The 15,748-nt window shown below is 41.3% G+C and overlaps 1 protein-coding gene across 3 annotated transcripts in view; it reads right to left on the bottom strand.

Moving 5' to 3' along the window:
- LOC101163116 (pro-neuregulin-3, membrane-bound isoform) overlaps positions 1-12,989 on the bottom strand; it is a 255,441-nt gene extending 242,452 nt beyond the window's left edge. For 2 of the 3 annotated variants that reach the window (XM_011487979.3, XM_011487980.3), the window contains exon 1: positions 10,731-12,989. In XM_011487979.3, coding sequence (XP_011486281.1) covers positions 10,731-11,568 — 838 coding nt within the window. In that variant the 5' untranslated portion in view covers positions 11,569-12,989. The remainder of the gene's footprint in view (positions 1-10,730) is intronic. The other variant, XM_020712193.2, reaches the window with a different exon arrangement.
- Between the last annotated feature and the right edge of the window lie 2,759 nt (positions 12,990-15,748).

The following is a 15,748-nucleotide window of genomic DNA, read 5'->3' as shown; positions in this document are numbered from 1 at the left end:
AACCTACACACACCTCAAGGTCAGTGTATGACACGGTATAATATAACATACTGATTGGGATCGTCTTCATACTTTGATTTGCACTGGACACACTGTGCAGATGCTTCTTCTTCACATAGTGAAATATGGACAATACCTAGAGGAAAACCTGCATACAAATGAGGGATAAAAATAGCTCCGGTAGAATAGTGGCTTGAGATATGTAGAATGCATAGCCAAGACTTATTCACTCCGCTGTCTTTGAGTTGCCGACAGACCCTATTCTTGAAGCCAGGCTTCCTTGTTTTTGTCATATAAGTCTCCTTTGTACCAAGAAAACCTCATTTCCGCACTGTTTTCTTTAATTCTTTTCTTTTCCTCCCAGCTGTCCTTACCTTGGACTCTATGTTTCCCTCTCTGTCATTGATTCTTTGAGATTTAGTGAGCACAGTGCAGCGCTACCACTGTGAGGGGCACAAGGTCCCTGATCAAACAAAAAAAAAAGTTCAACTTTCGGTGTGCAGTCGCCCAAAGACAATTTGTCTAAAGGCTTATCCCGCTGAATACACAGATAGATCCATCTTTGTAATTGGTCATTGTCAGTGTCAAGTGGCCCTGCTGGCTGAATGTTAAGGGACGATACTTCATGCTCCCACAATTTTAAATTTTACTGTGTAATGTGAATATCTTCAGAAAATTATAATAGTTTTCCAGGAAAGAAATTAGATTTATGTTGAAGCGAACTATTTTTTTTAAATTTTATTTTCTTTCCAAAAACACCGGGCTTATATTTCCACTCATGTAAATATGATTAATTTCAATTTCTGTCATGTTAACCACCATGACACTAAAGGATGTTCTGAATTGTGCTATTCTTTATTTATTTTATCCATATATATGATAGTATATTACCTTTGGCACAGTATAAAAATATTTTTTATGAAATATGAGTTATTTTATAGTTTATTTTCATTCCCGGATATAAGACGACTTGATCTCTGAGGCACCGCCTTTCTCCCCTTGTGGGTGCCACCCATTTCATGATGTCACCCTAAAAACGGCCTCAGCAGCGTGTCTGAGTTTTGCCCACGAAAACAAACAACATCCGAACTTTACAAGATTTTCTTTCAACTTCCTGGTTAACTTCAGCAGTAAACAAAACACAAATGTTACTATTGCTTTGGATCATTTTACAACAAATCCTGAAAATATTGAAGTTATGAATGAAGTTATTCTGACTACAGTTCCAGGATGGATGACAAGAATGAAGCAAGACCTAGATAAAAATGACTGGAACAGCTAGAAAATCCTCACATTCCTTTAATCAATCTGACATCAGTGTTTCTAACAGACATAATTATAAATGATTTTTGTCTATCTTTAGAATAAATTGATCACAAGATTTTCGGAATGTCATTACATTATTTATTCTTTAATCTATTACGCTCTTTATTTTAATATATCTTTAAACTAAAAAATTTCCAGAACTTATTTTTAAATTTTTTTTTTTTTTTTTTTTTAAGTGAAGAACACTTGATAGTTTTACTTCGGGAAACTAAGACGTTTTACTGACACTCTACTTTGAAGTTATTGTTTACTTCCGGTGATGGTAGGGAATTCGGTTTGTGTAGTTTATATACTTAAAATCCAACATTGTTTTAGATATTAGAGTGATCATTCATTGTCTGAAGTGACTTGACTCTTCTAGATTTATAAAGATCGGAAGTCGGGCGTCGCAAAAATTCGTACTAGAATCTTCGTGTATTTCCGACTATACGGATACTTGGATCACTCGGATATAAGTTTACACAGGTAAACTTTTAAGAACTATATTGTATTTTGAAGCAACTCATCTGCTTATCCTTGTGGATTTTGAGAGACAAAAGCAAGGAAGGTAAGATGTCCTAAAAAGAAAAAAAAGTAGAAGAAGCTAAAGCCTGAGAGGTCGCCCTCCACTAGGAAGACATTTGCAAATCGTTGCAGCTGCACATGCTGTGCAGAAGCAGCCTGGCTTGAGACAGCCTCTGTGAACAAACAGAGCATGTCTCAGGAGAGACAGTGGGGCCTCAGAGGCTGTCTTGCAAATCTGAGTCTGACCTCCCTGGAGAGAGAAGGAGGAGAGACACACAGAGCTAGAAGCAAACTGGATTTGTATCGTTGTTGTTAATCCCTGTACATGCTCCACTGGCTCCACATTCCTACTTTGTGCCGGCTTCACGTATGGCCGCAGAAAAACAAAAAAATACAAAAATAAACAAAATGAAGTGTGTTGCGTTTGGAGCTTAGTAATTGACAGGGTTGTGACTTCCAAGTTGTAATGATATTGGACCCTTATTCATCCTGGGATGCAGTTTTGGTGCAAATAAGGAATTTAATTTGACACTGGCCTCTTATTGGGGCTTCCTAACAGACAAACAAACACCTCCGCCATGCATGGATGCGTGGGTCCCAGGCGGGGGTTTACACAGCATGGGGGAAATAAAAAAAGAAACTACACTTATGAGCATTTCTAATGCTCATGTTGAGGTTTACAGTCATTCCAAAGAATGTCATCACAGATCCATTCAAGGTGATCATTCAATTATTTTGATGCCGTTTTTAGCCCAAATAAAATCTGTTTTTTTTTTAGTACGTAGTTTCTGCAACAGCTCATTGGAAAATGTTCCTCTGAGTAGGGGGCAGGACGGTTAGTGCGTAGCTACCCCCCTTTCCTTCGCCTTTGCTGAGAGCTCAATGTTTACATGCTCTAATGCTAGCTTTAACCCTTTCAAGCCCCCAACCTAATGTTACTGGTGCAACAACAATGGCGAGCATTATTGGAGCTATCCAGAATTTTTTTTTCTGCTCCTGATCAACAACATGAATAAAGAAATACTTAGAAATGCAATTTTAAGCTTCATTTTCTTCAAATATGTCCTTAATAATTGGAAAAATGCTACAAAAACTCCATTTTAATCAGAGTAGAGATGTTCAAATTGTGCGGGAGATGAAGCTTAAGTAAAGAGCTACAATGACCATGGGTGTTATAGGGTTTACCTATTTAAATAAAAAAATAAAAAAATACATTAACAAAAACTTAAGCACAACCTTTATTTGTGTCTGGATTTGTTTTTGGTCATCATTAATACAATTTCAATTCATCCCCCAGCCCTGTTTTCTTCAATTAGCTGAGATATTGTCACTAAAGGTCAGCTGATTAAACAATCAGGCAATTATTCTTTGTAATTTTTGCTGTTCAAATACTTGCCACTGACCGCAAAGATAACCAAGCCAATTAACAGGTAGGCCTTTCTGTGGCAACACAGGGCAGTTGCTATAGAAACACAGGCAGTAAAAGAGGAGTGTGACACTGGCCTTCTGTGTTACAGACATAGGTTCACCGTTGGAAGAAAAATGCTGTCATTTCCAAGGAAAACAGTCATTACTCTTAAGTTACTGTAGCACAGGATTGCTAGTAAGCTTCCAATAAGCTGCTATAAAAGGTGTGGGTACGAGGACTCTCATCAGGAGCAGGTGCTACAGTATGAAAGAAAAAAAACAGGATGAATTTTGTCCTGTTTTTTAGGTAAATGAGATGGTCTAATTTTGAAAGTCTCTCTGCAGAGTATTTATGTTTTCACAAACACAGAGCTGATTTTAAATTAACCTTAGATGTAAGCTAAATTTTAAAAAAAAATTGATTTTTTGGAATGCATTTTGTTTTGTGCATTCAGCTGTAACCCTTGTGCTATCCTAAGGGGTCAAGATGAACATTGACGTGTTCTCCCTACCATGACAAAGGTGGAAAGATTTCATGTAATGGACACCAGAGAAGATCACAAATCATTGAGAAAAAAAAGGTTTAGCGCACTGTCTTGTGGGTCCAGATGACCTCACTCCCAATGTTAAAGTGCCTAGGATAGCACAAGGGTTAATCAATATATCCATGTCAACAAACTATAGCTCTGATTAAAGACAGTATAATGTCAAATTTCAGTATAAGAGAAGCAGCCTGTGAGAGAAAAGTCAACCTAGTCATACATTATTAAAGAATTTGCATCATGCAGCAAGTCAACAAGGATCTTTAAAAAAAAAAGAAACAAAATATCTCTGACTTTATCTCTGATTTTTAAATATTGTTTAACTTTGATTCGGTTTCCATATGGCGATAGCCGTTGACTGCAATGCGCTGCATTTAAATCCTTAAATAATAATAACGTCCCAAAACTGTAATATGCAGGGGATCATGCATTTATTAAATTAGCAATTTAAAGTCTACATCAAACACACATATGTGTTAATGACTCTTCCACTAATTGAGTTGGAAGCCTCAGACACAATTTGTCTCCTATTTACCATGCTGCCCTTTCATTTGTTCCTCAGAATGGGGAAGACGGGCGATTGAAGTGACTGAGCGTTGTATGGTTGTTGGTTTAAGAAACTGCTGATCTACTGGGCTTTTCACCCACAGTCATCTCTAGAGTTCACAGAGAATGGTCAGAAAAAGAGCAAATATCCAGTGAGCGGCAGTTCTGTGGGCGGAAATGCCGTGTTGTTGCCTGAGGTCAGAGGAGAATGGTCAGACTGGTTCCTGCTAATAGAATGGCAACAGGAACTCAAAAAAACCACTGGTTACAACTGATGTCTACAGAAATAAATCTCTGACCACACACCAACTTTTTTAGGCAGATGGGCTACAGCACCAGAAGACCACACCAGGTGTCACTCCTGTCAGTTAAGAACAAGGAACTGAGGCTACAATTCACACAGACTCACCAAAACTTGGACTATTGAAGATTGGAAAAACGTGGCCTAGTCTGATGAGTCTCCATTACTGCAGCAACATTCAGATGGCAGAATTTGGCATAACCAACATGAAAGCATGGATCTATCCAAGCTTGTATCAAAGGTTAAGGCTGGTGGTGGTGGCGGCATAACGGTGTGGGAATATTTTTTTGGCACAGTTTTTTAATTGAGTATAATTCCGACGCCACAGCCTCCTTGAGTGTTGTTGCTGACTATGTCCACTGATATGACCACACCATCTTCTGATGGGCTACTTCCAGCAGGATAAGGCCTTAAAGCTGGAATCATCTCAGGCTGGTTTCTTCATCATGACAACGAGTTCACTGGACTCAAATGACCTCCACAGTCACCAGATCTGAACCCAATAGAAAACCTTTGGGATGTGGTGGAACGGGAGATTGGCATCATGGATTTACAGCCGACAAATCTGCTGCAACTGTGTGATGCTATCATGTCAATATGGAGCAAACTCTCTGGGGAATGTTTCCAGGACCTGGATAAATCTATGCTTCCAAGGATTAAGACAGTTCTGAGTGGTCCAACCCGGTACTAGTGCCTAGTAAGTGCAGATGTGTTTTTATTTCATGTTTAAGTGAAACTTTACGCCATTAAATGTTAATATACTTTTATGTCCTACATATTTTAAATTGCACATATGCAGATGTCTTTAAATTGATAAAATACACAATATTAGTTAAGCATACAACAACACAGAGTTTAAATTCAATTGAAATCCCAAATAGCATGATGCAACAAACGTCAGGACTTTTCTTAGATATTGTTAGGGTGAAAAACATCTAAAGTAACACAGTTTTGAAAAAAGAAAAAGAAAGATTGTACTTTAAAAAAAATCCTAATAAAAACAGGAAAATTCACAGAGGTAGATTGTCCAGTGTGAACCCTGTCTTTGCTCAAGGACAACCCTAATCAGGACAAAGTGGGGAGGGCGGCTTGGATGGATGGTTGGATGGCCAGACAGATGCATGGAGTAATGACCTCCACCTCCTAATGTGGTTATGGTGGTCCATCTTAGCTCTTTGTTTTCATGTCTGTGAAAGTAACCGAGACACTCTTACTCCTTCAAACGAAGGCGCAAATGAAGATTTTTAGAACCTTTTCCAATTAATCTTAGATTGGCACTATTAATTGTGGCAGTAGTTGTTTTTGCATTGTCCCCCTTTTTTTGTGCTATTAAACCACCTATGGTCACAGTTTTGTCAATTAGAAAGCCTGCTTTAAACTCACACAGGGTCGTCCCTCTGTCTGCCTGTCCATCTATGTGTGCATTTTCTGTCTCCCCGTCTACGATACAATCCTAGACTGATCAGTAGAGATCAAAGTAAAGACAGGCGGCAGCAATCTGGTCATTATCAACCGCTGAAAACTCAATGACTTTAAAGAGAGAGGAGTTTCTAACCTCACTACATTTGAATGCCAGGGGATCCAGCTGATAAGTTAAACCCATAGGAAGCAGCAGTACACTTTCATCTTATTTAAGTGCCTGAGCTCCACAGCTGTTCAGAATTAATGGCTGTTGCTTCAGTCAGCTGATTTGCAGCAGCTTCACGTGTCCGCTTCCTTACATTCCAGCACTTCTACCATGTTCCCTTAATGAACATATAAATGAACATGCAACAGTACTAACGGAGTCTGCCATTTCCCCTCAAACCGCCACTAATTTCAGCGAGGAACACAACAGACCTGTGAACTGCAAGGCGAAAATGTCAGCTATTAAAATTCAGAAGCTGAAATTGGGGTAGTGGGATGCGTGCGGAATTGCAACAACTTTTCACTAAGGAGCATTTTTCACAACTGAGAGGAGGGTTGAATGGGCTCAGAGCCAACAATGCATCCCATGGTTTTCCAACAAGCATTCATTGTGCATGGCTCCGTTCGCCTGTGATGGCCCTACTTGTGAGCCAATGGGGCTTGCATGTAAAGTGGTCGGATACATGACACTCTAAAATAGAGAAAAACCAAATTACAGACTAGAGCGGATGCAAACACATGCTGCACGCTTGCTATGGTGATCATCACTGCTCCAGTTTTTCGTCTGCTGTTCATGCTCCCAGGAGCTGGGCATCCAAGGAAAATGGGGAGGGAAACACAAAAGCCATGCGAAAATAAATGGAATCCAATTGGTGTTAAGAAAGCCGCAACAAGAACTGGGAAAAAAAAGTGTTTAAACAGAAAGTGACAATAGGATGAGGTAAAGTCTGCCAAATGGATTATGCTAATTCTGTTTTATTAGCATGAAGAAACTGATAAATGGCCTTTACCACCCTCAGCGTCTAGGCTCTGGGGTCTCTTCACCAGGTCATCCCAAGCATGCAAGATGTCTCTGGCCTAGAGCCCAACCAAAGACTATGGCCTATTGCAGGCACAAATACTGTTTCACTATTACCGTATTTTCCGGACTATAAATCGCTCCGGAGTATAAGTCGCACCAGCCCAAAAATGCATTATAAAGTAGAAAAAAACACAGATAAGTCGCATTGGACTATAAGTCGCATTTTGACGGGAAATTTATTTGACAAAATCTGGGACCAAAAACTAATAACTTTCACAACCTCATATGACACAATCATAGCAGACTGTTTATCTCCTAATTTCACAGTAATTCTTTCTCAGACTAATTTATTTATTCCTTTCATGAAGCATCATTGGCCAACTAATACTCTGTTTTCATCCTGTATTTGTAGAAACAGTTGTCACTTTTATTGCATTTCTGAATCTATGAAATCATTGGAAAATAGAATATTATGTTGTTAGCCTTCAAGATCTTACTGTAAAGAAAGTTTGATGATTCTCTGAGTCACTTAACATACTCTTAACACTTAACATACCTCATACATCAAATTGACCCAGGAACATCATCTCTGTTCCTCACAAATGAACATAACAGGAGGGTTAACAATGTTTTTATTTCAATTTATTTCTAACATAAGTCGCTGCGGAGTATAAGTTGCACCCCTTGCCAAACTGTGAAAAAAAGGGCGACTTATAGTCCGGAAAATACGGTACATATTTCAATGAAAATTTCAAGATCTCTCCATCTCCTGGTTGGAGCAATATTTTTTGTGTTAGTGACTTGTAATCGATTAATTCAACAACTACCCATGTATTTCGCAGCATTCCCAGGGAAGTAAAGAGCACCGGAGAACGTTGGCAAATTAACCGAGACCTTCATTCTCAAGCAAACCAGTGTTTTTGTTTGATTCGCATTAGAGTTTGAGTCGGCTTTCGCTTCTATCAACATATAATGGAGAAGTTGAGAAAACAAAATCATGTACAAATCGAATTGTGACGGGTTTTTTTTAAATTGACGACTCACTCCAATGAGAATCGTGTTTTTGGGTGTTTTTTTTAACTTGTTCTAGTGGTATTTTTCTGATAATGGAGGACTTATATAAAGGCTTTTATAAAATTAAGCTTAAAATTGCATTTCTTTAATCAAATTGTTAAAAAAACAGGAGCAGACAATTATTTTTGATGTAAAAAATACACTTGGTAGGCCAGAACTCCGTACACTCCTTAACCCTTGTGCTATTTTAGAAGACCCCACCCTTGCATTGACGTGTTCTCCCTACCATGACAAAGGTGGATAAAGGTGAAAAGATTTCATGTAATCCATGGACACCAGTGAAGATCACAAGTCATTGAATAAAAAAGATTCAGCGCACTGTCTAGTGGGTCCAGATGACCCAACTCCCAACGTTAAAGTGCCTAGGATAGCACAAGGGTTACACAGAGAGCTCTCAGCAATGGGGAAGGGGAGGCAGGGTTGCTCCATACCAGCAGTTCCGCCCACAACTCAGAGGGGAATTTTATTGAACTACTGCCTTTCTGCAGGAACTATGCTCTAGAAAAGACCACTGGGAACCATTTTACAATAGATTAAAGACAATAAGAATGTGTCTTCAGTGGTATCAACTTAATCTATTATGAAATTTCAAAATAAATTAATCAAATCTTCTTTCAGTCTAATTTTCTTGTATTTCTTAAGCAAAAAAACACCTTTCAGTTAGTTTTTGTAAAAAAGCCTAATTTTTTAAAAGTTTATAGGAGTCTGGTACTTGAAGTAACTGAGTTGTTTAAAGCTTTGATGACCTGGATGACAGGCTAAGCCAGTTAAACTGTAGTTTTCCTTAATGACTAGCAAGAATCCAAGTTTCAGATAACTGGTAACATTAATTGCATCATACTATCTACTTCTTACCAAAATAGTGGTCAAAAATATTTGGCTTTTCTGGCAGAAAAACACCTGACTGATGTCAGCCCATCAACTAGTATTTATAATTGACAGTAAAGTTCTACAGCGTTTTCAATGAATTTGCCTCCATTGAGACCAGGCTTAGTGAGCTTTGTTTTAGAAAAATCCAGTAGCAGCTTCGCGATGAAAAGATCCACAGAAAAACATGTAGAACAGGCCCGTTCCCTATGGCATCAAGTTTGTGTTGCACTGGGGAGAAACACTTCTTAGATTTGAAAGCTCTCTTTAACAAAGAACAGCTTTGCTGAGCATGCTTCAGTGTGTGAGGGCTGTGGTCTTTCATAGTTTACAGCACAACAGATGCTTCCTGATGTTCACATGAGGGAGCTGCTCGCTTTGGCAGCTTTCAGCTGTTTGGCAGCTCTTTGGCAAGTGATGTAATTGACTCTGGAGCGGCGGATTAGTTTGCAGGAGGAGTCTGAGGACTGTCTATACGCATGTAAAGCCAGCTATGCAGAAAATATTTTGGCTAAAGATAAACGAGAACATGTCACTTGATCGGTTTGTTGGTGGAACCGATGCATCTGATGCCTCCAGTTGATAAAAGACGGAGAAAATGCGACGTAGCAGGTCGAAGCAGCCATGTAAACATTAGTCGCACCAGAAAAAAATATTTAAAAAATGTGTTTGTTCAAACTGTTGGCTTAATCCACTCCCATGGAAAATCCATTTAGAGGAGGTCAAATGTCTCCTGGGAAAATCTGCAAACACATTTTTACACTGTCATAGTCGCCACTTGTTCTAATGCATCTTGCCCCGCCCATTTCTGCCAAAAGAATATGCATAAAATTATGAAATTAACAGATGTGATGCTCCTTCACAATGACAGATCAGCAAAATTCACAGCTACTGCTTTACTCTTCATCTCCCTCAAGCCTTTCTTTCACTTAGCCCCCTCTATCTGTCTCTTTTTTCCCACTTTTTATCCTCCTGCTTTGTTATGCTCCCTGCATTCAAGGCTCTCATTCAACATCCTCTCCAACTTTGTTGTTTTTTCAAAGGACTTATCCTCTTTTTCTCCCGTTTCTTTTCAATACCACTTGTCCTTGTGATTCCTTTTTCTCTTCCCTGTATCCGTCTTCCCTTCTTAGCCTTTTTTTCATCGCCTCCTATCTCCATGCACCTGCAGCATTCTGCTAAATGGGATGTGTGGCCTTGCTGTATCTGATTCCTTTAGAGAGGAGATGAGTGCTAACCTTTTTCCCACCATGACACCATCCCACCTCCTGTTCTTTGTTTTTCCACCATAAATATGCCATCCTTGGTCACAGCCCTACTATACCAAGCATTAGTGTTCTTGGTCAGGCCTTCAAAACAAAAATATGGATGAGATGGAACCCTTCCTTATATGGTACTTCAACCACAGAGGCAAGGGGAGGAAAAAAACCTCCGGAGGTAAGATTCATATCGGATAAATGCACAAGTGAAAGATAAAGATGAGAGGGGTGAGGGCACTGAGAATATCCCCTGATATCAGCCTGTGCTAATGAGTATGATTAATTTAAACTGCTGGAGTATACCGTTTCCATGTGGGTATAAAAGATATAGTATAGTCTCTGGGGAGCGTCTCACACAAGGACAGAGACTCCTAGGCAAACAGCTGTTTTGTTGCTACAATCTTTTTTTGATACACGTTCTCCAAATAGCCTCATATGTGCTTACTCATCCAAAACCCCCAAAAAAGGGAACTTACATGTTCTGAAGCGATGGTGTGGGCGTGTGACTGGGCCCTTTCCGGGGCGCCCGTGATTCCAGCGTGACGTGGGTTTCATTGGGGGTACCGGCTGGGAAGTGGTGAACTGCACCTTGGGGCTGCTCTTTCCAGCAGCTGTGGTCGTGGTGGAGGCCGTGGAGGTTGGAGAAGACTGTCCAGGCTTTGAGTTGGCCGGTCCGTTGCGTCCATTGCTTGAGCTGCTTCCTTTTCTGACGGTGCTGCGTGGGGTGACCTCTTTACCGCTGTGCGATGGCGTCAGCCTGGTGGTGCGCGTCGCAGATGTGGTAACGCCAGTTCCACCTATGCGGGTGCCAACACGGTTGTGCAGGTGCGGGGCACGATTGCCATCTCCATTGGCCGTGCTGCCATTTGCGGAGTGGTTTGCCGGTGGCCCTGATCGAGTTCTTGGCGCTGGGGCGGTACCATCTGCAGCCAACGATGTGGTAGTCGATAGCACTGGAGTTGTGGATCCAGCCAAAGTGCTGGTACCGGTAGAAATGTCTGGCCCCTTAGGCATTGCACTGGGTTTGGAAAGGAAAAAAGGGTCCTGACCAATGCTACCTTTAGGGTCCACCAGATCGGTGGGAACATAGTCTTGGACGGAGCCCACCACAATCCATTTCAGCAACATAAGACTGAGTCCCAGTCCCACAAAACCCATGACCAGTGGCACAGCACACAGCCAGGTCTGCTGGCGAGGCCAGACGGCACAAGGGCCACAGCGGAGAGGCCCTGGGGCTCGTGGAGATGCTTGATCAGCCCCTGGCTCCTCCAGCGTCATGGCTGCCAGAGTGTTTGCGCCAGAGTGATCACTCATCCTGCCAGAGCTTATTCTGTCTCTTAGGGGGCTTGAGAGGTCAAACAGGTGGCCAGATGAGGCGGGAACATGTGAAAGGAAGGCGATGTGGTGCACAGGAAACGTTGCACATCTTCAGGAAAAACTCTGACAATGCTGAGCCTGTATGTACCTGCATGCACAAATGTAAAACACAAACTCACAAGCAGCCACAAGCAAGCAGACGCAGCACCCGCGCAGTCACGTTCTAATTAAAAGCTGGCACTGCACTCAGATGCTTTCACATGCAACATAATATTCACTCCCTCTGGCGGACAACACACTTAACACACACCAAACACACACAGACATGCACACGGAAAACACACAGGACCACGCAGGTTGTGGACAGGTGATCCAAACCCTGGTGGTAGTGGGGGGTTGATGATGGGGGCTTACAGTTGTTTGGCTCTAACAAAGTGTTGATAAATCCCAGAATGCTTCTCTCCGTGTTAAAAAGGCGTTGCAAAAAGAACAGGGGGGGGTATTGATCCGTTTCGTGGTTGGCTTTAGACTGGAGCTGTAAATCCATCTGAGAGCGATCAAACCAACAACCCAGGCAAGGGCAGCACCCCTCTCCAGCATCAATTCATGGATTATCGACTGCATGTCCCTGTGTAGCCCCCACTCTTTAAGACTATCATTATTATTATTTTTAATAATAATAATATAATATTTCAAAGCAGCATTAACTTTAGGTCCAAGCAGTCCTCAGAAACGGTCTGGTCTCCTTTGCTTGACAGTCCAATCTGAGCTTGTGGAAGCTGAAGCCCGATGATGTTGAAGCGGCTAAATCCAACTGATCCAGGTCCAGTTTACGCGCAGCCCCCCCATAGATTTGCCATGATGACAGGCGTCCGTGTGTCTCCGGGCTGCAGCAAGTCACTGCTGTCTGTGATGGAGAGATCTGCTGAGCAGCAGGAAGAGATAAAGAAAAAAAAAACAGAGAACCGCTCCGTAAAAGGTTTGGACTACCTCCGCTGCATTCCCACAGTGGTGCAGGAAGGGAGACGGAAAAGAAGCGAGGAGGGGGCAGCTGCTGTGGAAAAAAAAATGATGCGGCGGCTGTTCCTGGAGGATGCAGACTGAGGAGGGAGGGATGGAGGGATGCAGGGGAGGCTCAGTCCGCGCTGACTGATGCGGGTTCCAGGGCTCCTATCCCATCCGGCGCTCTACTCTGCTCCATCTCCATCCTCAAAGTGACTAGCGGGAGGTGCCACATGCCCCCCCCCCTCTCCGCACCTTTAACTCCGCGGGTGGAGGAGCTGACTCACTTATCGGACAAAAATAGAGAGAACAGAAAGATTCCGGTGTGAGAAACAGGAAGATGAAAGACGAGAAGGAGCGTGTTGTTCTGCAGCAGATGCAGATAGGAGGCAGAGAGGGAGGAGGAAGAGGAGGAGGAGGAGGAGGGGGAGGAGGCAGCAGCACTCACTCACTGGAGAGGAGAGGCGCTTATCCATAGACACACCCTGGGGAGCGGTGAGATCCAGAGAGGGAGGGGAGAAGCACCACCCCGGTGTCTTCTACTGGCGGCGCATGACAGCAAACAAACTAAACAACGCGACTTAGAATTTACGACGGACTTACAGCACGAGTTCAGTTTGATACTTCCACCGGCAGTGGATGAATCTCCCTTCAGTTACAGTTAATGAGGGACTCTGAGGCAGCCTGGTTTTATGAGCTGTGCGACGGGGGTTATGAATTAATGAGTGGAAAGATTTTTTTTTTTTTGAAACAAAGATACAAGTGTGGTTCTTGAAAGAAAAAAAAAACACTTAAAATAATCCATTTAATTCTGCTTGGTTCTTGTAACATGCAGTTGCAACAGCTGCTCGTAGGGGGCAGTACATCCCAAAAGTAAGGCTGACCGAGTAGATCAGAACAATGCAGCTAGTCCCATCGACTCTATAAGAGAGCTGGACATGCCCTACTTCCAGTTCCAACAAAAAAATAGTCAATACAATCGCTATTTTTCCGTACTTCACCATGTTGCAATTAGATTACGTTGATAAGCAGTGATTGGCCTGAGTCAACATTTCTATGGCAACCACTCTCGCTGATCAGGAGTAAGCTTGTTCCACTAAAAGTGGGCTTAGGAGAATTTGTCAGTCAAACGTTCGAGGTGGGGCTAGCAGGCACCACATGCTTTTACTGAGGCATCTGATTGGTCAGTTTAGAATTAGCAAGAATATGTTAAAAATAAGTGTCATATGACTGAGCAATAGCTGTTTATTTCTCAATAGAAGTCTATGGATTTTGGCTTTCTGGGACTAGCAGGTACTTCCTATTTGGAACGCCAGGAGGGAAGAGTTACTCAGTCCGGTTCGCACAGTCTATAGGTAGCCCTTGTAATACTCCAATACATCATAATACTACCTTATTTTCTTGTAGATTGTCTTTTCCTTTCAGGATTTTCCCTTTAGTTGTCAACAAAGCAAATCAGCTCCCTCCATCTGACCCTGTCTTCTGCATCTTCTACTCTAACACTGGCTACTTTCATGTCTTCGTTCCCTGCCTAAGAAAGCCCTTTTCTCTTCTCCCTCTTCAACCAACGGTAGACCATTTCTGATTTGGCAAAGACTCTTCCTGACACAACTCTCTGTATTTATCTAGGCTTGGTACTGGCACAATGAGACCTTGGCATGGGCCCCCTTTTAACAACAGTACCTTATCTTCTTGGAGATATATTATGTTATTAATTTGCTTTGTATGTCCTCCATGATAAGAAAAATAACACAAAAACATGTTAAAAACACCAAAAACAACATTTCTCTCAGAGTTGGTCTGGATATTTAGCCAGCAATTGAAGCCACAGCAAACCTTTTAGAAAAAGACTGATGCAGGACATTTTTTAAATCCCATTTGAAAAATACCTTTTCAGAAAAGACAACATGGAGTCAATTCAATCTGTTGATGTTCTTCATCTTCTTTTTTTAATTTGTTATTATTTTCCATCTGGCACTAGAAGTCCGGTTAATAATTAGAAATGTAATCAATGGAAAATATTCTTTGATACATGCACAGATAGAAACACACTATAAAGCAGATTTTTAAAAAAAAATAATAGTAACCCATTGATCAATTTCTAGACACAGAATACTGATTTAGATTAATTTCGAAGATGGTTCAAAAATTGGACCACACAGCTAAATCAAAGATCCTCTGCTGCATCACTGACACAGATATTTTATGTCACACCATGAAACTGAAACCAAAATTATCACAGCTTATCAAAAAATAGATTAGTCCACAACCAAAATAGTCTCTGGCTGCAGCTCTAATTAAAAATGATGTTAAACGTCTTGCTGTTCATGGGAGGTTATTTTTCGCTTTTGGATCTGTCTTTATCTGACAACTGTTTCTTCTGTTCTTGCAAAAGCACAGCTTTCCTCCTCTTTTAACTAAGAGTCAGAGTCTGATGAAGAGATCATATTTGTTTCTCATGGATTGCTGCGTTAGGAGAAGCAGGACTCTGGCATTATTCAAATGTGCCATCTGCCTTTTTAAGCAAGGATTTTCAAAATGCAGCTTCATTATTTGTCGATTCGAAGAAGACAGCTTTGGAGAGTGGGAAGCAAATAAGGTGGCAAAGTTCAGAATAGAACCAAAGCACAAAAAGTACAATTAGAGTCATTCTGCTTTCTTTGCTGTTTTAAATCTCGATCTAAAATCCAAAACTGCTATCCTGCAGAATTCTGAGAAGATTAAGCATGGACTAAGCCGTTTATGACTCATGGCAAAATCAAAAATTTCATACTCCTCAAATGACGTCATGCTTATACCAATTTAAGTATCCTGTTTTGTTCTTCTCAGAAATAATTTGCATTATACCCCGAGGTTAGTTGCTCTTCTGATTTTTGTAAATAACAAGCAAAGGCTGAAAAATATGAAGCAGCCTGAAATCTTTGTGCTTATTCACATTTCTGCATAGATTACATTTTTCATTAGAGGTTCTCGTAATGAGCGTGGTGACTCCAACTGCATTGTTTGTTGCTTCAGGAGGATGGAGGTAATGTGGCTCTCTGGAAATGCCTTTGAACTTGACAGGAAGTTTGACAATCACCTCCTCCTCCCAGACAAATGTGTGTCCTCTATTCAGTATGGAAATTCTTGAGAAATGAAATCCTTAATTGAAGTTTCAGAATGAAGTTTGTAGCTT

The sequence above is a fragment of the Oryzias latipes genome, chromosome 19 (genome assembly GCF_002234675.1).
Source record: "Oryzias latipes chromosome 19, ASM223467v1".
In the NCBI taxonomy this organism is placed as follows: domain Eukaryota; kingdom Metazoa; phylum Chordata; class Actinopteri; order Beloniformes; family Adrianichthyidae; genus Oryzias; species Oryzias latipes.
Note: the sequence above shows the minus strand (reverse complement) of the source record. Positions and strands in the feature narration are given on the sequence as shown.